A 23,868-nucleotide genomic window follows, 5' to 3' on the forward strand; every position below is an offset into this window, starting at 1 on the left:
TGGCAGCACTGTTGGAGGTTTTAAAGCCATCCAGGTCAGATCAGAAACTCTGCCTCTAATGGGCTGCTTCAGCTGGAGCATCTGATGGGTTTGCTTCTCACAGAAGGTGAGAGCATCTGACAGGTATTGTTTGTATGCTGCCATTTCAATTCAACTGAAAATAAAACAAAGTAATGCTTAATAGCAAAAGATGAGGACAGATGTAGCTCTGCTATCCCAAGAACACTCCGAATTTTAAGCTGTCAGTGAATATCTTTTTGTAGACAAAAAGGTTGAGGTGAAGCACTTGATTGATCCTCTGACTCTAAACCATACCAACAGTCACTGTGAGAGGGGAGCCATCTCTTGTAGAGTGTGGAAAGTCTACAGCAGATTTGTGATTAAAAATGAAAAGTAAAAGAGCTGTTATTAGTGGGTGTTCCTCCTTAAACCTATCCTCACTGTGGTACTGCCCCTGAAAAGCCACTTGTAGACCTTCATGATTTACAAGGCTCACGAGGCTTGGAATACATTCGCATTCATAATACAACTGAATCTTGAGTGAGGGGGCTATATTTTTCCAGAGCATGTTATTGGCTTCTGCAGTTGCAGTAAAGTTCTGGTGGTTGTTTTGTTAAGCTGGAGGAGGTCTTGTCTGTCTGATTGTCACTTTCTACCATCTTTGGACATCACCTCTGTTTGTTCAGGTATCCTTTCTGCTGTGTCCCCTGAGGTTTGCTGCCAGCAAGAATAAAGAATGATGCTTTCCAGGAGTCTTTTTCTCATCTCTGACTTCTTAGTTTTTTAAATATTTTTTTTTCACTTTGAAGGCAAACTGGCCCTGCTGTGCATTGCAGCCAAAGAAAGGTAGCAGGAAGGTATTTGGCCACCACTGTCATTTAATGAGTGTTCTCTTTCTGGAATTAAAGCCCTAGGGGTATTGATCCTCTATAGAGCTGTAGAGGTAAGAGAAAAATAAATTGTCTGTAATGTGTTAGACTGGTGAAAAGTAGTAATGACTGAAGAGAAACTGCAATATTAGAACATAATTATTCTTTGAGCTTTAAATCTCATGTGGTCCGACACATATCAGTATTATTTATTTGGCAAAGCATGGCTGAATAGAAATGTAAAATGGCAACTGATCCTGTGAAATGCAAAACATATTTCCATATGTAGAATTAAGCCTTATCCATGTGTTAATTTGTTCTTTTAATATAACCCTGACACCTGAATATTCAAAATGGCTGAGTCAGGCATTCAGGAAAGACAGGAAGGTGTTTACTGAAACAGAGGAGTGGCAGAAGGATTAAAGATGGATCATTTTGTGCCAGCAGGGTGAGGAAAATTTAGGCAGAAGATTGTGGATGTGCCCCTTAGAGCAGCTTGAGTGATCGTGGAAACTCACTCCACAGTTTAGGCTATTGCTTAAATAGGTGGTTCTGCCTTTCAGCATGTTAATTTGTTATTTTTTTTTTCTCTTTTTCTTTATGCCAAAGCAACTGTTTACATGACTGCCTGATAGGCAAGATCTGAGGGCTTGTCCACTTATAAATAACCTGGCAAAATAAAATACTAGATTTTACCCATTCAGTTTTCTGAGGCAGACCCATCTCAAGCCCATTTGAGTGCAGGTGGCTGCAAGACAAAAGAGAATGAATAGGAAGGCCTGGTAGAAAGGATGGAGCAGCTTGAGCATCTGTAAGCTTATGGTAATTGTGGAATCACATGGGTATTCCTGTTAAATACCCTGAAAAGAAAGTGAATGTTTCCTTTCAGTAACTTTAGAACTGGAATGTCGCTGCTTTTAAAAGGTATTTGTGCAGTAAACCAAGTAATTTTCATTGTATTATATTACTATATTTTTTTTTCAAATAACATTGCTGTATTCTCAGAAGTCATTACACAAAAAAATCTGCTTACAGAATAGGAGTGGGGTTTTGTCATCTTTCATGTTTCTTCAGGTTATAAATGTTTGCATTTAAAAGCAGCTTTCTGTACCAGAGAGGCAAATTCCAGAAACACTTGTGGAGACACAGAAGGCATAGAAACAACCCAAACCCTCAAATCAGCTCAGTTCCGAAGTACAGTAGATGAAAGTATTTAAAAATATACATTCCACTGTATTTGTAGCTGCTCAAGATTCTTCCTGAATTCTTCATCGTATGACTTAACTACTCCTAACTATGGTGGCACAGATGGTATTTCAGATTATTCTGATTCCAAGCAGCTAAATGTATGGTCTATTTCAGTAACAAGTTTATCGTGAATTTTGAAACAATTACATTTTTGTAACATTACAAAACAAGTTACCCTTTATGGAGGAATGTCCTTGGGATTTTCAGGATTTGCATTCCTTTCAAAAACTGAAGAAGGCATGACTTACTGCTGCATTGTTCATCCCACATGTTAAATGTCATTTGCTAAGTGTGCAAGCAGCATAAAATTTTATCTGTAGCTCAGGACAGTTTAGAGTATCCAAGCATTTTTGGCTTGTTGCATTGTTTTAGTATATTCCCAGTTTGACAAAGAAAGCCAACATTGTTCAAAATGGGCAATAAATCAACAATGCTGGATGCCAGGATCTGTAGTTGAATCCAAGCTGGCCAGTCTTTTTAGGGTGCCAAAGATATGCTTAATACATTGTCACCCTCAAACCAGTGTTGTCGTGGTTATGTAGCTGTTTGCACACTGGGGACAGAGCTGATAAGATGCTGGGCTTTATGACTTTGTATTGTCTGGGCAGAGGTAAAAGCTGCTGGTCTTGAACTTACAAACCCTTCATGAACTAATCCAGCACTGCAGAGCTGATGCTTTTTCTTCTTTCTCCAGTAGAGACATTTGGACCAGGGTTAGATTCGGGGTACTCACTTAGAATACTGGTTCTATTCAGGCATCTGGAGAAGCGTTTTTGTGCCCATGGAGAAGTGGGCTTGGTTCAGAGCTTCGTGTGGCAACTGGTTTCCATTCAGGAGTCCTTGCTTGCTGCTGCTAAAGCCCAGGTTGGCAGGGGAGGTGGCAATGGGGTCTGTCTGCAGGGTGGAAAAAACCCAATGAGGGTCAATAGCAAAAAGAGTGGCAGCTGCTGTCTAGAAGTTTGAAATGCTGGTAGATAGAGGGATCACCTTCCCTGTCATTTCACCAACCAGTTGGTAAGGGTCAATGTAGCAGAATTAACTTAAGACATAGCACATTCTTATTGCAGTTTTGAATTGTGTTTATGTGGTGTCATCTTTCATGTCTGTTGTTCAGGCTTTCTGCTTGTCTGGTTTGTGATAATCTAGAGGGAAATATTACTGTGAATGCTGAAAGCTGACTTTGCAGAAAGCATGTTTCTATTATCAGCAGTTATGTTCTGCTGATGCCAATATACTGAACTGTTAAAAAATGTACCCTATTTAATTACAGTAAAGTGATGTCCCAGCAAGCCTTTCTCTGGTAAGTATAATTTGTGTTTTTGTTTTGAATAATTTCCCTAAATATTTTGGCAGGCTGCATGAGGACACTGCTAAGCAACGCTGACACACTTTTCCTGTTTGGAGTTGGCTTATTCTTGTGCAGTACTGTTAATCTGATCATCATATCCTGACAAAGCGTGGCATGAATCTAAAACTGAGACAGTAATAATTTAGGTTACAAAATGACCTTCTCAACCAGAGATTTCCAGTTACTACAAGAGTATACTAATGTGTTGTGTCTTCTCATTAAAACTCTACTTTCTTTTCCATAAAATACTTTTTGTCACAGGGATAACTGAAATTCACTCTTTCAGTTGTAGTCACTGACCAGCTGTATGGAGAGGTTATATATAGTAAACCAGATTGAAATATTTTCTGATTTCCTAACTTCTATAGTGGTTTGAAGTTACTAGAAGAGCAAAGTTTGGGAAAAAAATCAAAACTCTACAGTGAAAACACTGTACTCTTTTAATTTCAGAATACTGGTGTCTAGTAAGACAATATGGTCTAGGAAATCTAAGGTTCTCTAAGTAGTATTAGATGAATGACAGTGAATGACAGTGCTCAGCTTTGGCAAGTGTTTATTAATTAAGGAAATAGTGAGAAGGTTTTACAACCAAATATTTCTGTAAATGGATTGAATGGGATAGAATCTGTCAGGAATGATCTTCCCTCCTTTCAGGTCAGCCCACGGCTTGTACTGACTCTGTGCATTGTGGCCATCCAGTGCTGCAGGCAGGAGGCCAGCTTGGGCTACCTTTGCCAGGTGAATTGATGGTCACTCCTCCTCAACTTGTGAGCACTGTGCTTGGCTCCCCAGTGGCTGCTTCTGGGTGGTAGTTGTTGGTAGTTGTTCAGCTTGGTAGGGAGAAGCTGCCCGGAGATCCTGAGAGCCTTTCTGAGGCTGCTGCATTGGAAGTGTGGTGATACCTGTGGCAGTGGGGAGGGACTGGTTGTTACTGGAGATAGGCTGGGCTCCTCCAGCAGCAGCTTCTGGAAGGGTGAAGGACAAGGTGATGCCTCTGCTTCTGTTCCTCACCTCTGTTGTGGGTCACTGCCATCTCCTTGGATGCAGACAAAGGGAATAGATGGGCTTGGGTTTGAGACAGGGTGCTCTGGCACCAGGAACCAGCAGGACCATTCTGAGCTGCCAGGAGGACTTTATACAGGATTCACTCCCTGTGGAGCTCTGGATAATGTTGTGTTGTGAGAGGAGGCACGCATTGCAGCCCCCTCACTGCCTCCTCAGGTGGAAGATTTTGTGTCTGCTACCACTGAACACCAGGAATCTGAGCTTTTAGATCACAACCAGTGTGGGGCTACACCTTTATTGCTTTACTGGTACAAATGTCAGCTTTATTTTGGCATTTACTTTTTCAAGTCCAAAGATAATTAAGAAGGTTGTGGCTGTAGCTGACTTTCCAACAGAAGTTGGGAATGGCTTCCAGCTGCACAGAACCAGGATGCAAGGGTGTTGGTATGTTACAGGGTGTGGGAAAAAGTACTTAATGAAAGGATTGAGCTGCTGCATCTTGAATGCATCGGTAACTGTAAGATTTTTACTCTATTGTTCAGTCTCATGTCCCTTCAAAGCTATTTAGCAATATGTTACATTATTAAATGAAATCAGGGGGTAATGTCTGTAATATGAAGAAGGGCCTAATACGGTTAGATTCAGCTGCAAACCAAAGTACTTATTAAGCACATCCCAGAGTAAAAGCACAGTTGTGTGTGTATCAAGGTACTTCTAATGATGCATTTTACTCCTCTAAATTACTTATCTATCTATTAGCAGCCGATTTATGTTACAGTTGGGGACGCATTAGGAAGAGTGTTTGCCTGTGGCTTGCCAAGTGAGTCATGTTGGTGTCTATAATCTCTTGGTGATTTGCCAGGTAAACCTCTGTGCCAAATTTAGTTTCCCAAGTGATGAGGAAGTGATACAGGAGTATGCACTGAGGACTTCCCCACTGTTTCCCCTCAACACCCTGACAGGAACATGGCAGTTGCATTGTGCTTTAATGAGGAAATTTTCAAAAGTGTTTAGAGCTAAATCTTATGCAGAATGCACTGAGGTTCTCTTTGAACATCTGACATTTTCCTTTTTCATGTTATTTTTTCAATCTCAAATAATAGATCATCTGTTTTAAAGGATCTACCTTGAGCATGTGTCCTCCTACGAAACTTTACTTACCTGATGATATTTACACCCTGTTGCTTCCGTAAGTGTACATTAGTGTCAGTATTTCATTCCTCCTGGGATTATTTGTATGGAATCAAGTATTCGGCTTCCAAAATAAAAAAAAAAAACCACAACATAATTTCATTTCAAAAACCTGGCTGATGGTATATTTTACAGGTGTTGTTTCCTAGACTTCCCTTTTTATTTCCTCTCATTGTGAGTGCATATTTCCTACTTGTCTTTCATAAATGGTCTTTGCAATGGGACTGTATATCTGGGGTAGAAGTTATTGAAAATGAAGAACATGGACTTGTGACTTATCAAATAAGTCTTGCAAGATGTTTTTTGCAATACATCTATGCACCCTGTTTGGTGCTTTCTAAAAGCCAGCTGTCACCTTGGCTTTTTAGGCTTTTGAGGGTCTGGTGACTGTTGCTGCTTCTTGAAACACTTCATCACTCTCAGTAAAGAAGAGTGGGTCTCATCGGCTATATTTGAGCATTCCTGGACTTGGCACTTATTTTTCTGTTGTACTGAAGTATGTCTGCTGGACTGGATACTTTAATTGATTCCATGTCAATCATCTACTTGAGTTTATAGGACTTTGTCTTAATTTTTATCCCTTAGTATTTTTAGAGGTTTTTGGTTTCCCTTTGTACTCTACCTGAGCTTTAACAGATGAATGAGTAGTTTAGCTACGCTGCTGGGTGCTTTTGACCACTTCCAGCCACCCTACTGGTTTTTTTTTTTGTTGTACCACAGAAAGAATAAATATCAAAATCATGTATTCCCCTTAATGTGTTTCACTCCTTCATGTCAGCCTAATACTGCAATACAGCTGCTATGGTAGCTGCTCTTATAAATGAGTACTGAAAGACTGAAATTGCCATTCTTCATTTGTCCTTCCATGCCTCCTCCTCCTTTGTTATCCTCTTTTGTTTTTTTTTAAGTTCTTTATGAAGAAACTAAAGCTTGATGAATTTTTTTTCTTTTATTTAAGGAGTGGCCACATTAAAAGTAAACATTTAAAATTTGCAGCCGTTTGCTGTTGGCTGCATTCATTTCAATAATAAGAGCTGAAGCCCTGTGTTTTCAGGGGCCTGGGAAGGGAACAGCAACAAAGCAAAGCAGACTCTGTTGTGTGTGTATTTCTAAGGCTGTGAAAGCAAGGTGCAAGTGAAAGTGAAGCTACTGCTGAACCTGAAGTTTATCACTGTTGCTGGGGAATAGCAGTCGCCTTCTCCAGGACTGCTGTGAACTTGGCCAGACAAAATGGGTGGAAGGGCAGAAGGTGGAGAATGTCTGCATCCTATTATGAATTGGAGGAAATGACTGTCTGCTCTCTGTATGCTGGTGGGCTCGGAGTATCCTGCTACAGGCTGGTTAGTGCTGTAGGAGACTGAGCAAAAAGAGGTGAATTGTCAGCTTTGGTGCTTAAAATAACTCCTAGGGATGAGAAGAAATTCTTTGAAAATATGCTGTGGGTTTTCTGCTGGCTTTTTTAAACTAACTGGAAACTTTTCTGCTTTCTTTCAGGAGCGTTTTTTCCTCTGAAAACATTGCTGCTAAAAAGCTCCAAACAGGAGAAGTAAATCCCGTCAGCTTGTCAGGTCACTGGCTCACTGTAAAAGCGCTTTCATGAGGTAACGTTGGGCCAAAGTCAACTTTTCTTTCTCCTTTGGAAACCTGCAGCTAAGCAATGGGCCAGAAAATCTCAGGGAGCATAAAATCTGTGGATGTGAGGGAGCCCCCGTACAGACCCGTCAAGCGAGAGCTGAGAGGCCCGGATTTTTGCAAGCCGGCCCGGCTGGACATGCTGTTGGATATGCCCCCTGCCAAACTGGAGGTCCAGTATAAACACGCTTGGAACAATGAAGATCGGTCCTTAAATATATTTGTAAAAGAAGATGACAAACTGACTTTTCACAGGCACCCCGTGGCCCAGAGCACAGATTGTATCCGGGGCAAGGTTGGCTACACCAGGGGCCTGCACGTCTGGCAGATCCACTGGCCCAGCAGGCAGCGGGGGACTCACGCCGTGGTGGGCGTCTCCACAGCTGAAGCTCCACTGCACTCGGTGGGATACACATCACTGGTTGGGAGCAATAGTGAATCCTGGGGCTGGGATCTGGGACGCAACAAACTGTACCACAACTGTAAAAACCAGCCTGGGGTCACCTATCCTGTCTTCTTGGAACCCGATGAATCGTTTGTACTCCCGGACTCCTTACTGGTGGTTTTGGATATGGATGAAGGGACGCTTAGCTTCATGGTGGATGGACAGTATCTTGGAGTGGCCTTCAGGGGACTAAAAGGGAAAAAACTTTACCCCATAGTCAGTGCAGTTTGGGGGCACTGTGAAATTACAATGAGATACATCAATGGACTTGACCGTAAGTGCTCCTGTGTTTCTTTATCATACTGTCTTTCAATTTTCTTATCTAGCATTTTTTTTTCTTTATCCTTTTATTGCAGTGTGCTGGTGGAAAGGGGCCTGCCCACTCTGAGTAGATTGCATCCTGTAGTTGCTGCCCACAACTAGTATCTATTACTTGTGTTTTGCAATGATGATACGGATTGTATCAAAATATTTTCCCTTTTGGCAAGCAGAGTGGCAAGAAATCTGTGTTCAACAGCAGTGAGCAGACTGACAAAAAAGATCTTGAGAAACTTCTTTGGTATATTTAACAGTAAAACTCTTGTTTACTGGAGGATATGTTTTAAATCTGTGGTTTTACAAATAGGATTTGGGAATCCTGTAAAAATTTCCTGTAGTAGTGGGAACTCTTACGTGGTCTGTATAAACATACTTGAATTCAGGCCCGTAGGTTTTCTTTCCATAATTCTCTTTCCAGGGCCCTAACAAGCAGCTGTGGATCCCCAAGAAATCTGGGAGCTCAGGTCAAATACTGCTTTCAGTAGTTTTTCTGAAAGAGAGCTCTGTTCCTTAGCTCATTTCAGAAGGTGCTCTCTCAGGGCATTTTCTTTTCTAGAAATATGAGGCTTTGGATAAGCATTAGCTATTTTTGATCCTTTAGGGGTAATATCAAATTAAATCCCTATGTAGTGGAGCAGCATGTTTCTGCTGTGACCTTGAAGCAGTAGCCCACTAGCAGATGAGCTGCAGAACTGGATCTTGTCCAGTTCTCCTTGCTGCTCCAGCAGCTCTGTGCTCTGCCAGGTCCACACACAGCCCTGGATGTGGAGTTGTACCCAGTTACCTACAGTTGCCTTCTTGGCTGCTGTGCACAGGGGAGTGGAAGGCTGAAACAGGTAGTACGTGGAACTTTGTTCTTTTTAACAACTATCTTATCTGAGCCATGGGAGAAACCATGAATATAGATCTATTGATTTAACAAAAATAGGTGACCGAAGAAAAACTTCCATGGTTTTTGGATTTTATGAGTAGAACTTGGTCTTGTAAAAAAAGAAGAATAGCAAGTGTACACCTGCCATCCAATTAGTAATTGCTAAAGGAAAGTATTGTTCTTTTCAATTAGGAGGGCGTGGCCTAATTTTTTTTTTTTTTACTGTCAAAAATTAATTCTCTGCTCATTATCTTTGTATCTGATATACAAAGTAGAAACATAAATAATTTGACCCTGTTTAAGATTATATTGTCATAAACATCTGTAATATGCACTGGGGGAAAGAATCTTCATCCCACAGAAATCCTGCAGGTTCTTGCAGCCCAAGAAGCTCAAGGACAGCTTCCCAAGTGTTTTCATACAGGGGAGTACTGGTTGGTTGCAAGCATTTTGCAGTCACTCAGACCTTGCAAGGAGTGGTGTGCTGACAGCTTGCTGCAGATTCCTTTCTGCTATTATTATTTTTCGGAGGGTGCTGGGGGAGAGATACTTTTACAAACTGAATATTTGTGTCTGAAAGCCATTTTTATAGTGTTGGGAATATCTGCCAAGCTAAGCAAAGGACAGCTCAGCTTGATCCACCACGTCCACACAAGGAATAGTTCTGTATTCCTTTTGTAGCCTTCACAGAGCTGCTCAAGGGTGCTCTATAAACAGGAAAACACCCGAGGAGGATGTGAGTTTGGTAGAAATTATAAAATAAAAGTAGCTAAGAAGAGAAGGATAGCTGTGGTTTGTGAGATGGCAGAGAGAAAAATTCCCATCCGGTTTCTCATGGGATAATTTTGCTGGGGGAGGTAGGATAGCCTCCTAAACTATCCCTGAGAAAGTCAAAGTAGTTTTTTGTTTTTTTTTTTTGTATGTGTGTGTGTGAGCCTGTGGTTAACACTAAACTTGTAAACTGGACTTTTATATAGGTCTTAGTGATCACATCTGATCATGTGAAGAGGAAGTTTAAAGCCATTTTGCCATGGGGCAGTTTGACATCCTGGAATCACGTCATTTGTTATCATATGTTCACTGATCCATCACTGACTGCCCTGCAACAAAAACAGCATTCAAGAAACAAAAGTAGCTTGTTTAGCTGGTGCTCTAAAGCAAACACCTTTTCTTTTCTGCTAAAAGCATTTCTATCCCGCCATATGTTGTGTAGCAGCACGAGTTTGGATGTGACACTCTTCATGTTTCTTCTCACAGCACTTGATTTTACAGGTTTTGATAATTGTTGTGAAAACTGGAGTAGATCTTCAAAGAGTGGTTGATGTTTCATTCATAAATTTAAATACAGTTGAACATTCTTACATGTGTGGGGTTTGCATTGTTGTGTAATTTTTGTAATTTTGCTTTTAACCTTAGGAATTCTCGCTTTTTTTTTTTTTTTTTTCTTCTTGTTTCTTTCTTTCTTTTCTGTCCTGGAAGTATCTCACACTGCTGATTGCAGCTTTTCAGGCAGTAGTAACTTAGCTGTTCTTGAAACCATGCTGTCAAACCCTGACTTGTAACTCGCTATTTAGTGACTGATTGTTGGTGTTCAGAATGCATACCACAGCTTGCAATGGTTGTTTATGTGGGGTCTTACAGAGCAAATGGAGACCTCGACTGCAGGGATTTTTAGCGTTTTCAACACTTGGCTGTTTAAATAGGAGACCTCTGAATACTTTCAAGGCCTGTGTATTTCAGTTGCCTAGCAAAGGCTGAAAGGCTTGCAGGAGTGAAAGAGTGAAAGGGCCAAATGATGGGCTTGTGCAGCTGCAGTGGACTTAAACATATGTCGTGGTGGTATAGAAATGATGCAGACTTTGAAGTCTGTTAATTACTGCATAGATGGCAGAATCATAGAAGAGTAAGGCTGCAGGTCAGAGATCAAGGACCCGTGTGCCCTCTGTGCTCTGGATATTGCTCTTAGAATAATGCTGTGGTTAAAATCAATTGTAGTTCTTCCAGATGCATGTGATACCCACACTATTCTGCTTCAGAAACTGCTTTGACCATCACATGATGATGTGCTGTGACTTTCACAGGATGGTTTTTCACTTTGATTTGAGAGACTCAAAATTCCAAATATTTGTCAGGGCTTGGGAGGGAAGGCAGGGGTGGAAAGTGTTTATCATAAGCACACCGAGTTCTTCCCAGAACAAACATCTTTGATCAGATGCTATCAGTATTCACCACTCTGATGTTTGCCAGTGCCCAAGTTTTGCAGAATTTTACATCAGACTTCTGACTCATTGCCTATTGCAATAATTAAAACAACCAAATAACATAAATGTGGTATATGTTATTTTTCAGATGCTTTTATCATCAGGGTACGTGCATGTTTAAAAAAAGCTAGGCTATTTATGTCTGTTGTCTGATGAGGAATATTGAAGACTATTAATAGACTGAATAGTAAACATTTTGTATAAATGTATGTGCAAGTTGTGAATGATCCATTAGTGCTTGTGTATTTAAAGAAAGCTGGACAAGGACATGGTGTCGTGGTGGAAACTTGGCCATTGCCTTGGTGAGTTGAACAGTGATTTATTCTGATCCTTAAAAATGCCTGATAGAATGGTCAGTATTTTGATTTCCAGAAGTCAAAATACTTTTTTTATAGGAGTGAATTGCAGGTCCAGCTCTGCCCTGTTCTGAATTGATGCTGGAAGAGAAAACCAGATGGTGTGCGTTCCGTATATAATAATAACAGTAACAAGAGGTGATCCATAGAGAATTTGGTAAGGCAACTCATAGGTACAAAATTTAGAATTTCTTATCTTGCCAGGCAAGGAGAAGGCAAAAGGAGGCTGCAGGAAGATTTTCCATCTATCCTTGTGCAATAGTGTAGAGCTGATTGAAATGAAATCCTGAGGGTTTCTGGCTCTGCAGGTCTTGGAAACCACCACATGAGCACACATAAGCACAGTGCTCTTTCAGTACTGACTTGAGGAAACATCTGGATGTGGGCATCAGAACTGGCCTGGTTATCTCTAGAAATGCTTCTTAGAGAGTTTTCAAATCTCTTTAATCTGTACCATGGACTCTTGCTGAAAGTTCAGTGTTGGCTGCTGCAGCTGCTGCCTTGGAGCAAAGCAACTCTTTGGGTTACATTATGGGATGTGTCCTAATTAGAGACACTGTCTCCTTGTGACAATTTTAAAGAAAGCTGCAGCCTGCCAAACTAGCTGTTGTGCATTTGCATGAAGGATGGTTAAGCCAATGTTTAGATGAGTACTGGAAGTCTTAACATTGCATGTGAAAGGTGGGAACATGCAACAACATGCTGAGTAGACAAGAACTGAAGATGAGAAAATTGCTCCCCTCCCCATTACTGCCAAGGTATATGTTCCTGGTTATAAATTCTGAAGCAATTTCTTAGAGATGAGTTAATCTGGTAAGATTTTGGGATAATGCTGCCCCACAAACTTCTTGGTAATGGTGTCTGATGTCCAGCCCAGCCATGTTTTGCTCTTAGAATTTTTAAGTTTCAACAAGAATAACTCCTGTTTTGTTCGCAAAAAGACTGTAACACTTTAAATATAATCAATAATATCCTGTTAGCTTCCCTATTCTCTTCTGTTCAGAGTTTAGGTGTCTTGCCTTGAATTGATGTTTTCTTACACCCAAGTTTTACATTTATGAGAAATTTGGGAAATGGCTGAATGATGATACTGTATGGTAGACTATTTATTTCCTTTTGTGTGGGATTTATGGTTCTTTTTGCTGTGCAGGTGTGAAAGAATGCTTCTGGAGCTTGATAGCCCACTGTGGTTCTTGTGCTAGAACTTGCATAACCCTTTACACAGTTTTGAAAAAGTGTAATGCTCAAGTTCGTGGACCTGGAAGCATTTGTCTCAAAAGACAAGACTTCTAAATGTAATTTATGGGAAACATTTTTTGTACCAATTAGTGTTTTAACCTACAGATCCTTCTTGTAGCATTTGCTACTGAGCAACATCTGTCCCTGGGCTCTCAGTCAGCTCTTACTGACCACTGTCCTGCAGCAGATGTTTTTAAACATTTGTAACTATTCACATCCCCAAATTAAACAGAAGTAATAATCTAAGTATGTGCATTAAGCTCCTCTCAATGAGTAAACAGGTGGGTTAAAGCGATCATCCAAGCAGAAAACCTGAGGTCCTGTTTGCTGGTGCACCCCTAAACCTGAGATGTATGCATTCAGGGAGCTGGGTCTGCTCTGAACTGAGGTCCAGGGACAGAACTTCATGTCTGTGGATCTGTACTCCCTCTCCTCCCCTGGGTTGTCTGGGGAGAGGGACATCTCTTTGGCTCCTGCTGCTGAGAAGAAGCATTGGGGTTTGTCCTGCATTACAGGTGGAGGGTGGAAGGGGCTCAGGACACATCTCAGTTTGCTACTACAGCTACAGAAGTTTTATGATGTGGGGTCTATTTGAATGTTTTGCTCTTCGCCTGGCAGAAGGCCACAACCCTTGGGTCTCTTTTAGAGCTTAGATTGCATGTGCCTAAAGATGATGCCTCTGAGCTCAAATAACAAATTTGGAGCTATGGAACTAAGCACAACTACTTTTCCCTTTCCCAATGTTCTTGGTTTATTTTAACTTGAAGTGGTACATCCCTAACGTGCTATGACTACTAATTAGAAATGCAAACTTCCCCTTGGAGGCCTTTTTTTTTTATAAAGAAATCTAAGTCAAAATTACAGATTTGTTAACTGCAAGGAGAAACATAATCTCTTATCCCACTTTCTGGGTTTTCCCACAAGTAGTATTCAATTAAAAATTTGTTATTGATTTGGTGTTTGTTTATCTAAAGCTATTTGTTTGAAATTATATTTATAAAATGCATTACTCTGGAGGTTACAGTGGAAATACTGTATTCTGAAAATCCAGTTTTGCTAAAGCTGAGGAGTTTTTCCCTACAGATAGGCAATCAGAGTGTGAAGCAGTACTAATGAAACAGCTAATGCTGTGAAGAAGCAGTTTTTGACTTTCAAGATAATTTAACAGGAACCATCATTTTCAATTCCTACTTCAGGAATCAGATAGCCCATTGCTGGCTTTTCTTTTTTTGTAATCTTCCACATGCGCACCCTTCTCTGAGTTATGTGCACTTCTTGTCCTTTAATCCTAATTTACTGACACTTCTAATTAATTCTCAGCCTTTTCTCAGCAGGTTGAAACCACTCCATTGTCACTACAATTTGCCAGTTGGTTAATTTGCTTTTTTCCCATCCATTCCCTGTCCCTTCTTGGTGGTCTGTGCATTACATCTCCAAAATGCTTTTCTGTTTTTCAGAGAAGTCCTCCTGCTTCTTTCCTCCCTTCCTCAGATCTAAGTTTCTCTTCTGTTATGTTAATAATAGGTTCCTACCTATTTTTTTTTTTTTTTCTCATCGCTTACTTCAGGTAGGGCAGTTTCAGCTATTGATAACAGTACAACATGAAGTGCAGTGTCACTCTTCCAGAGGAAGCACAGTTCAGATTTAAGGCTGTGACTTTAGCTGAAATAGTGAATGTTCTTCATAATAGCCTTTTGAGTGAATGTGGAATAATTATATTTTTCATTAGCATATATTAATTGTATTAATTCAGAGAATAATCCAGTTACCTCAGGTTAGCAAATAGTTGCTTTGAAATTATGTAGTTGTAAAGACCTTCTTAAGCTTCTGTGCTTGTAAGATTAGCCTTGTCTTGTTTTATACAACTTTGATCTTTTAAGATCTCAAGCTTTAGAGATAAGTGTGTTTCCCCCTCCCCCTCTTGCAGCCTAGTCTACTTGGTTTATTTAGCAGGGAATCCAGTTATCATTGGCCTAAAATACAAGAAGGTGCTGTCAAACTTAGCTCCTAAGGCTAAGAACAAGCATCAGTAGTCCACAGCTGTGTCATGGTTTTTTTTGCATCCTGACATACCTGTACTTTTTCTTCCCACTCAGGTTCACAAAGATGCCATGGCAACTGCCAGATCTGAGGATTTTAAGGAAAAAAATGCATATTTGTGTATTCTGATCGTGTTTCCACTGATTTTCCATGTATCTGCTTCTTAAGGAAATTAGAATCTTGAAGAGCAATGACTACAGCTCTGTTCCCAAAACTGAAGTGAATAGTGTAATCTAAAATTATGCTTTGAATATCTTATTACTCTAGAATAGAATTTAGACATTTTGCTTAATCTTTTCATGAGTTTGCTCAAGCTACAATGCTGGAATTTCTCAGCAACATGGACTAATTCTCAGAGCTTTGTATTGGAAGTAGAAATTTGTAAAGATTATTTATTCTTGGATTTCCTCTGTATTGCTGTTAGGCACTGTATAGTGTAGATCCAAGCTTCAATGCAAATAGTGGTGCTTCTGCAATGCTATCATTATACATCATTATCCAGTGATATATTTCCTTTATTGCCCCAAAAGTACATGCTTTGTCCATTTTTAATACTATTTCATATAAGTTTCCTCATAATTTATATTTCTCCTTAAGATATGACTTTGTCTTTCTAGCCATACAACTTTATTCCCTTCTCTAATCACAAGCTCTTTCTGCAGATGACCTCTTTTTCTTCCTCTTAAGACAGTGTCACTCCTCTATTAGAAGAGGGAGAGAGCAACCTAATTTCTAGAGTTTGGGTGCAGAGCAAGTTCCAAGTAAAAAAGGTAAGCATGAGAAGACCCTCAGCTTCCTGGAGTATATCATGCTGAGTGGCACTTTATATACCAGACTTCAGCTTATAGCAAACCCCATATTTTTATGGTAAATCTACAGGAAACGTGCCTGAAAAACAGCACACCCAGAAATGCTGCCATGTTCTGTGGTTGGTTCCCCTGAAAGTAGTGACAGTGCTGTCTGTCTCCCTGTAGAAATGAGGAAAGGTGCCCCAGCAGGAGCAGCAGCACTGTGGTGAAGTGATGCTGAGGCTGTGAAGTTGAACACTGGAGTCGGGAAGTAGCCAAATGGAATCTGCTTTTTGCAGCCCTAATTCTGAGCTCAGCAGCCTTCAACTGTGCTGTGTCCCACTTTCTTCCAGATAGTGTTTCACTTTAGTAAAAGGTGGCAAGCTCAGCTGCAAATCATTCTTTTGTGTTCCTTTTCTGCCAGCATTTCTCCCTTGAATCTTTTCTCCCCTGTTCTCTGTGTCTGTATTTTGTAGTTTACCCAGGGCAGCCAGCAGAGAAACCTGACAGGGCATGTCAGTCCCTGTGGTCTCAGGTTCAGTTTTGTGTTGTCCTTTGAAGATAACAAATGAAGAGTCATGCTGTCGAGGACAGGACTGGATCAAAGCTCTCCCTCCTTTGGTTTGATTCTTGTGTATACAGAGAAGTGAAATAACTTCAGCCTTTCACTTTTACCTGCTTTGGGGTGGGACTGTTGATCAGATCTGTCTTCAGGCTTATTGTCAAGCCTGATTTTTGCTGAAAATCCTCTGACACTGAAGTGTGAGATGGGGCGTTTCAGTCTTCAGCTCTGAAATACATGGTTGAGGCAAAGGAGATGCTAGAAGTCACTGACACGACTTAATGTGCAAGAATTCTGCGGATTCTTCTGGTTGTTGAAAATTATTTTTCAGTGTAAGTTGATAGTGAAATACAGAATATGAAATTATGACAATCCCAAGAGGGTTTCTGTTGGCAATTTGAAAAAAACCGAGCATTTTGTATTGATGTCTGCACATTGGCCAGGATTCATCATGACTTATTTGGAGGTGCATTGGTGCTGACATTGTCTGTTGCAATGGGAAGATTTTTTCACGAGGAGCATAGGAAAAACAATCTTTGTTAATGCTTGTTCAGAGTGGACTTGGCAGGCAGTAACTGAGTGAGGCAGGTGTCCAGTGTTACCTCAGATCCAGTTAGCACTATACCTCTACTTCCTAATTTATTTTTTTTTTTAATAAGTGAATATTGCTTATAAGCTCTGTCTCTGCCAATTTCTTATCACTGGCTAAGTAAATTATCTTATTATAGAAAATTGTTTTGTATGAATCAAAATGTATTTTGATGAAGGAAGTAGGTAACACTAAAAAAAGGATAATTTTTACTTGAGATTCATGGTTGCATTTTCTCCCAACAGACATCTTTTTTTTTCCACAGCAGGATACATCTCCATTGTAAATGGAGCTGGCATTATTTTGACATGAAATTGGAAGATGTGCTTTTGCTTTTCAATTAAAAGTAACTATGAATGTTTAATAATATTTTTCTTGCATATATATGTGTAGTGGCATCTATATGTCTGCTCATATGCCACGGAACAGTTCAGAAACCCTTGATCCAGCATCTTGAAGCTAAAAAGAATTGCTTCCTCACCTCTGATTCCAGCAAATGTGACAGAGTATATTTAACTAAGACAAAGAAATTAGTTTCTTTAAGATCCTGATGCTTTTAATAATTTCTTGTAGTGTTTTCCTTTTATTTTTTGACATTCTCTTAAGCAGAGATGCTGTAATTGCTCAAAAAGTACCTTCCTGGTCCATCAAAAGAAAAGAGTGTGGGCTTACTTTAGTAGCCCATTCACACATTCAAAATTGAAACACTTCATGCTTCTGAAAATGCCTTGTTTCCAAGTAATTCACATGATGTGAAATATGCTGTTTGGAGAGGCTTTTTATAAGATCTTTAAAGGTTAAAATAATTTTTAAAGGCTTAGGAATTATTTTTCTTAAGCACATAATGATTTTTTTAAATAGCAAATTTTAGTTTTAAAGGTAACAATAAGTATTATGAAAATAATGAATTATCACTGAACAAAGAACTTCTCCCCAGTAAGTTGCCTCTGGTGAAACACTATCCCAACCTGGTGTTCAAACAAAGGCAGCCCAGCAGTGTGCTTGGAGTGGATGTAACTTCAGGGACAGCTTCTCTTCCAGCCTGGCTTTGTAAACTTTTATAGTCTTTGCAGTATTCACTCCCACAGTGCTGAACTTTGTACTTGCACTTAAAAATGTGCCACTGGTGGTACCAAATACTTCAGGTTTTCCATGAAACAAGGACTGCTAGAGCAAGTGATTTGGGTTACACTGGACTGGAACGTGCATGTAGGCTTCTGAAGAAATGCCATTTAATTTCTTAGCTCACACTGAGTTTCATTGCCCTGGAAAGTCTCCTCATCACATATGTGGACTCACTGTATTTTTGTTATTTTAACTAAAGTAATTGCTTTAATGTGGTATGTATGGTTGTAGCCATGACTACATTTCTGTTCCATTCGTACTTACCATATGTGTAAACAGTTTGCTGATTTTAGTAGTATGACCTGCTGGCCTCTGCCTGTATAAACAAATGAAGGCCAAAGTTCAGAGAGATCAGAGGGGAAACTTAAACATCCTGCAAAATCTGCAATCCATTAAGTGTATGTTAGTATTTGGTTACCATCAGTCCTTTTGTACTTCTGAGTAATTTGTTCATGACACATTTGGAAAGGATGATGGCTTCACCTGGTCCACAGAGACTTCAGGGAACGTAATTGCGTTGGTGTTCTGTTAAGAAACCAGCATCAGTGGTATTTTCTTGTGTCAGGAAGGGAAGTAATGCTAACGTATTCTTTTCTTCTCATTTAGATTGAGATTTAAGCATTTAAGTTGTGGGGACAGGGCATTGGAAAAGGGGCTGTAGGGTACAAAGAGTAAACAGTGCCATGAGAGACAGATGACCCATAGGCAACAGAACAAAGCATGTGTTAAAGGAGGAGGGAACAGTAAGAGGTGAAGTGAGAAGTGCTGGCAAAAGCTAGGAAGATGTATTTGAAAGAGCAAATGTGAAAAAGCTACAAGGAAGCCAGATAAGTATGCTAAGACAGTTAAAAAAGGAAAGATGCTGAGATTTTGACAGAAAGAAATAAGCCTTGATATAGTAAACCAAGCAGCACAAAGGGAGGAAAGGTCAGGGCTATCCAAGCTGCTGAATGACCAGAAATCCTTGCTTTACTTTTACTTTCATAGGTAGTTTTTTTCTGGTATGAGCAGAGAAGCTCAGATTGTATCCCAGCCACAAGATAGGGAGTGAAAATTCACCTGGCTCCGGCTGGTGTTAGGCACAGCCATGCAAAGGGCTTTCCTGACCCTTGGTAACCATTTGTTTTCATAAATCAAACTGTGAGCCTGTATAAGTCAAAGATCTTAACAAATGTTTGCTGTGTTTTCAGTATGAGCTTTACAGGAATCCCTGTGATGCTGTAGGCATCTCACAGGGTCTTCTGTTGTTTGTGACTTTACAACTAAGCTTTTTGGTTTGGGTAGGAAAGAGTGAACTGTTAATATTTCTGTATCTGGGAGGCTGAATTAACCTTGCAGACTTTTCTGACTGAAATATTTCTAATTAGTTTCTGATTAAATGATCCTGTATTCTCTAAAAGAATGTATTGATTTCCATGTATAGCTGATCACCAGTTAGAAGTTCAAGTAATTTTGTAATTACATTGACCAAGAATAAAGTAGAAACTGAGCCATCTATGATGCAAACATTTTCAAAATCCAGCATGTAACTTGATGACATACTGGGGCTACAGGCTTTTTATCATCATCCTCGGCAACATTTCTGAAATGAAACTGATAAACTGGCAGCATGACCAATGCTAGCATCTCTGTGCAAACAACACCTTCCTTAGAATGCAAGTTTTTTTCCTTGATCAGTTATCCAGGGGAACTTCCAGGCTTTCTCTGGCCCATTTTTCCCAAACACCTTTGATACATAATGCATGTATATACTATAATCTTAAATTATTAATGAAATAAGTTTGTCTTTAAAGCAGAACAGGAATGGAACAAAATGCAGCGATGGTACAGAAGTTGTACCTAAGGGGGCTGTGCCCTCACAGCTTCTCTGGCTGCAGCATCAGCAGTTTATGCTTCCACTTCTTACTCACACACTGTTTCTCTGATTCTCTAGATTTCCAGGGTCTGGTGTGGTGTTCAGATACTAGAGGTTTAATATCTCCAAACATGTCTAAAAAGCATGGCTTTTGGGGGCTGGGGTGTGTTTGTCCATTTAGAGAAGCCTCCCCCACAAAGCTTTGCTGTTGTCAAACTAGAGATTTCCTGTTGGGGAGCAGCATATTGTGGAAGCAGCCCATCAGTCTGTCTGCAGGGCTAATGTCAGAGCAAGAGAAGCTGTCAGGCTGTTGTGGTGGATGGGTTTCTCAGCAACCCAGCTGAACGTGCTGGACACCAAATCCCAGAGCTCCAAGTAACTTCTCATCAGACAAGTCAGCTGGAACCACCATCTGCTTTCTGTTCCCCAGATTTCTGTGTTGGTAGAAACTTCCTTAAAATTCCAGTGTCAAGAAACATTTTGTCTATGAAATTCACTTTGAATGTATCTGTTTAATTTATAAGATATCTTAGTAAACTGTTGCAGTTAGCATGTTACATTAAATAGGGAAAAGGTTTGCTTTCCTAGGTAAAAACTAACAAAATACTGCATCTGGTAACCATGTCACATGAGTTTTCCTCATATACTCTGAAGAGAATAACTTACAAGTGTGAATATTCAGAACTCAGTGTGACCTCTACCATTAGGGTGCTATTTACATGTGTGCATTTTATATTTACAAATCCTAACTGACCCACAAATAGCATTCTGATTTTAAGGATTTTTGGTACTGTCATGAAGATGAAATCCCTTTCAGGTGGAGGAGGTCTAATATGTGACAACAGAAAAAGAATGCTAATGATCATTAGGCAGAAGGGAGCTGAATTATTTATTATTTATATATTTTTCCATTATTGACAATTACCTGCAATAGCAAATGTAATTATTTCCTCTTTTTCCCATGTTGTGAGTTTACTGACCCTTATTAAACAGATAAGCTGTAGATATAAACCCCATTAATTTTAATGTCTTCTAGGTACCTTCTCTCCCCAGTGCAGAACTGCCTATGCAGAGTTAATTTGAAAAAAGAGGGAATGCTTTTAAATTAGAGCTTTTGACTAACTTGACATGATTAGTGTTTGAAGTAATATGTAGAAGTGGGATTTTAATAGCAACTGACCTGCTCTTCAAGTGGGTGAAAATGGTAATGAAATATTCTGTTACTTAGGGAATAGCTCAGTACTAGCCCATGCAAGCTGCTGCTGGGGAAAACCATATTTATAAAAACAATAGGAGAACACACATTCAGTGTAAAAAATCTTGTTTTTCAAGCTTTTAGGATTAAGATTGTGAGCCAAAAAAAGCAGATGGTAAAGCCATTCCCCAATGCTAATCTGACAATAATGTCCTGATCCTCTGTGGAGCTTAGTAATGCTGTGAGCTTGTCAGAAACGCACAGACTGATGGTAAATGGTATCTCCTCATCCAAAAAGTCTTCTCTGTTTATTTTGCTGGTGGTGGAGGAGAGGTTCCTGATAGTGATCAGGTACTGGTAATGCTGTTGCTCTAGTTTTTCTGCAGGGAGTAATATAAACCAGCATGTTTTCAGGAGACAGGGAAGAAAAGTGCTGTGTTGTTCTTTGGGAGGTGGCCTTTAGCCATCTTTTACTCATCTTTTTTTTTTTTTTTCCTTTCTTTAATCTGCAAATGATACTGCCTCTCCTCCTACAATTTGTAGAACTGGCTCTATATAAACTGATTCTGACAGCTGTTTTGTAGAAACAGTATTTTAAAATAGGCTTTTCAGCTAAAAACTGAGAATCTACCTTTAAAGCCATTGGGGTTAGCTAAATGAGTCAGTCATAAAATTTCAATTGTGCAAAGCTGTCTAGATTTGTCTTGAACTTACCTAAATTTGAATTTGTCCCCTGAATAAATGAATTTTTTGTTTGTTTTTTAAAGATCAACTTCTTTTGTACTATCAAGAAGTCATTAGTTGTGTTTATTGTCAAAAATTGCAACAAAACTAATTCAGTTCTATGGCACTCCTTTGGAGAGTGAAAACACGCCAGAGATGGACTTTTAGCTGGTAGGGGGAAGAGGCAATGACCCTTGTGGACTTGCTTACTGGTGGTGGTAGGAAGGTCCAAGTTTACTTCTGGTTTTGTGTCAAAGTTGGTCTCAGTTTTTTATGGGCTCTGTCACTTGGTTTGGCAGGGCCTATGTACCTGGAGTGCACTAAGATTTAGACATTTAGACTTGTAACTTTTCCCAGTTCTTTATCTTTTTTTTTTTTTTTTTTTTTTTTTTTTTTTTTTTAAGATCATGACTTCCCTGTTATAATTTTACAAATAAGTCTCCGCAGACTTTGCCAAAGTATCCATGCCCCATGAGGCCCATCTGTAATGAATGAACACATAAATTTCCTTCTTACCCTTTTTAAGGCACATCTTGAAATTCTCATAAAACACATTGGACTGTTTATGAAAAAAATGAAACCAACTGCTTCATTAAGCACATAATTGTCTGGTACATACAGCAGTCTCTGAAGATGTTACTGCCCTTTTTGCTAGGTAATTGTAGCAGGGAATTTGATCCCCTCTGGGTACTTCTCCTGCCATCAGTCTCCCGTTGTTTCCTGCCTCACAGGAAAAACAGTGAGCAGTAAATGATTTCTGGTTTTAATTAGGCTGAAAAAGATGTGTGCCCCGAAGTACCTTAGAAGGTGTAGTCATTAAGTGTAGTGTCCCTGCAGGCATTACTCGTGTCCCCTTACAGCTGTGCCTGTCCAGGGCTGTGCCTACATCTCTCTTGGTGTCTTTCTCCACTCTTGGTCTCTGCTCCTCCAGCCCAGCCCCAGAATTCTGTGCAGGTACAGAAAGCAGTGAGGGTGGAAGGGGTGATGCTGGTGTGCTCTGCTTTGCCAGGCCCTCTGAGAAGCAGTGTGCTGATGGTCCTCAGAGAAGTGTTAAGCTGACCTCCTTTTGGCTCTTTAGAGACCAGAGATAATTTTTCTTTCCCATTTGTTGCTAGAATTTGTAGTCAAAAGGTAGTTTTGAACAAAAATAACTGGCAGCAGTGGCTGTCTTGATGAATGCTTATTTAGACTCCTCATACAGGGTGTGTTTATTAGTGTCCCTTTCAGCCACTGTAGTTTGAGTTCAGTCCCTTTTTAATACTAAGTCCATGAAACTAAAACTTCAACCACTGGAATGGGGACTCTGCAGCACTTCAGCTGGTATATTTGTGCTCAGACTAGAGACATTTTTATGTTGTTTCCATTGAGGCCTCACACCTACTTCTGCAGTGCTTTTCAAGTTACCTGGATGTTCTGGCTGAAAAAACAAGTGTATTTTCAATTACCTGGTTGTACATTAGGTACAATAGATGCCATTACAGAGGGAAATTCATAAGTTTTGGTACTCATCCCAGATGGTGAGCTAGTGTTCACATGAAGATAATTTAAGAATTTGGGCTTCTACTACTAGAAACTGCAATAAAGATTAGAATTATGAGGTAGTTAGATATGTGATAATTGTGATTGTTTCATGAGGGAGAGTTAATCTGATGTTTTTCAGAGTTCTTTGAATGTGATAATGTGTGAGAGCAAGGGCAATCCACTGGTTTTTGACAGTCTGAATACTTCAGAGAACCTTACAAAAGCACTTGTTCCAAAAATCTTACCCACCATTAAAGCTGGACAGCTAAGAGAACATTTTAAAAGGCAGGCAACATAAAACAGAAGCAAATGGTTGGATTTTAAATTGCAAAAAGATCACTAATAGGATCTGTACTGGCATCAACTCTGCTCAATACATTAATGATGAACAGAAAAAGAAAGCAAAGTAAAAATTTGTAGAATTTCAAAGTAAATCTAAATGTGACTCCAAGGAGAGTTGTCAAGGAGTCCTTCAGTAGTTAGCAGCTGGGTTATCAAGTGGTAGGTAAAATGGAGTGATGTGCTAGTTATGCATAGTGAATGACAGGGGAGAAGGCAACAAATCTGCTTGTACATAGTGTGTGTGAACAGTTCCTGTGCACCATGGGCTGTTGTCACCTGGAAAGAGATCCTAGAGGCATTCAGCATATTATGAAAATATCAATAATGAGTGATCCAAAGGGTGAA

The 23,868-nt window shown here is 39.8% G+C and overlaps 1 protein-coding gene across 1 annotated transcript in view; it reads left to right on the top strand.

Moving 5' to 3' along the window:
* Nucleotides 1-23,868, top strand: part of SPSB4 (splA/ryanodine receptor domain and SOCS box containing 4) — a 79,928-nt gene that overhangs the window by 15,238 nt on the left and 40,822 nt on the right. The window contains exon 2 of the mRNA XM_008492519.2: nt 7,156-8,012. Within this exon, the coding sequence (XP_008490741.1) occupies nt 7,319-8,012 (694 nt within the window). The 5' untranslated portion in view covers nt 7,156-7,318. The remainder of the gene's footprint in view (nt 1-7,155; nt 8,013-23,868) is intronic.

The sequence above is a fragment of the Calypte anna genome, chromosome 9 (genome assembly GCF_003957555.1).
Source record: "Calypte anna isolate BGI_N300 chromosome 9, bCalAnn1_v1.p, whole genome shotgun sequence".
Classification (NCBI taxonomy): domain Eukaryota; kingdom Metazoa; phylum Chordata; class Aves; order Apodiformes; family Trochilidae; genus Calypte; species Calypte anna.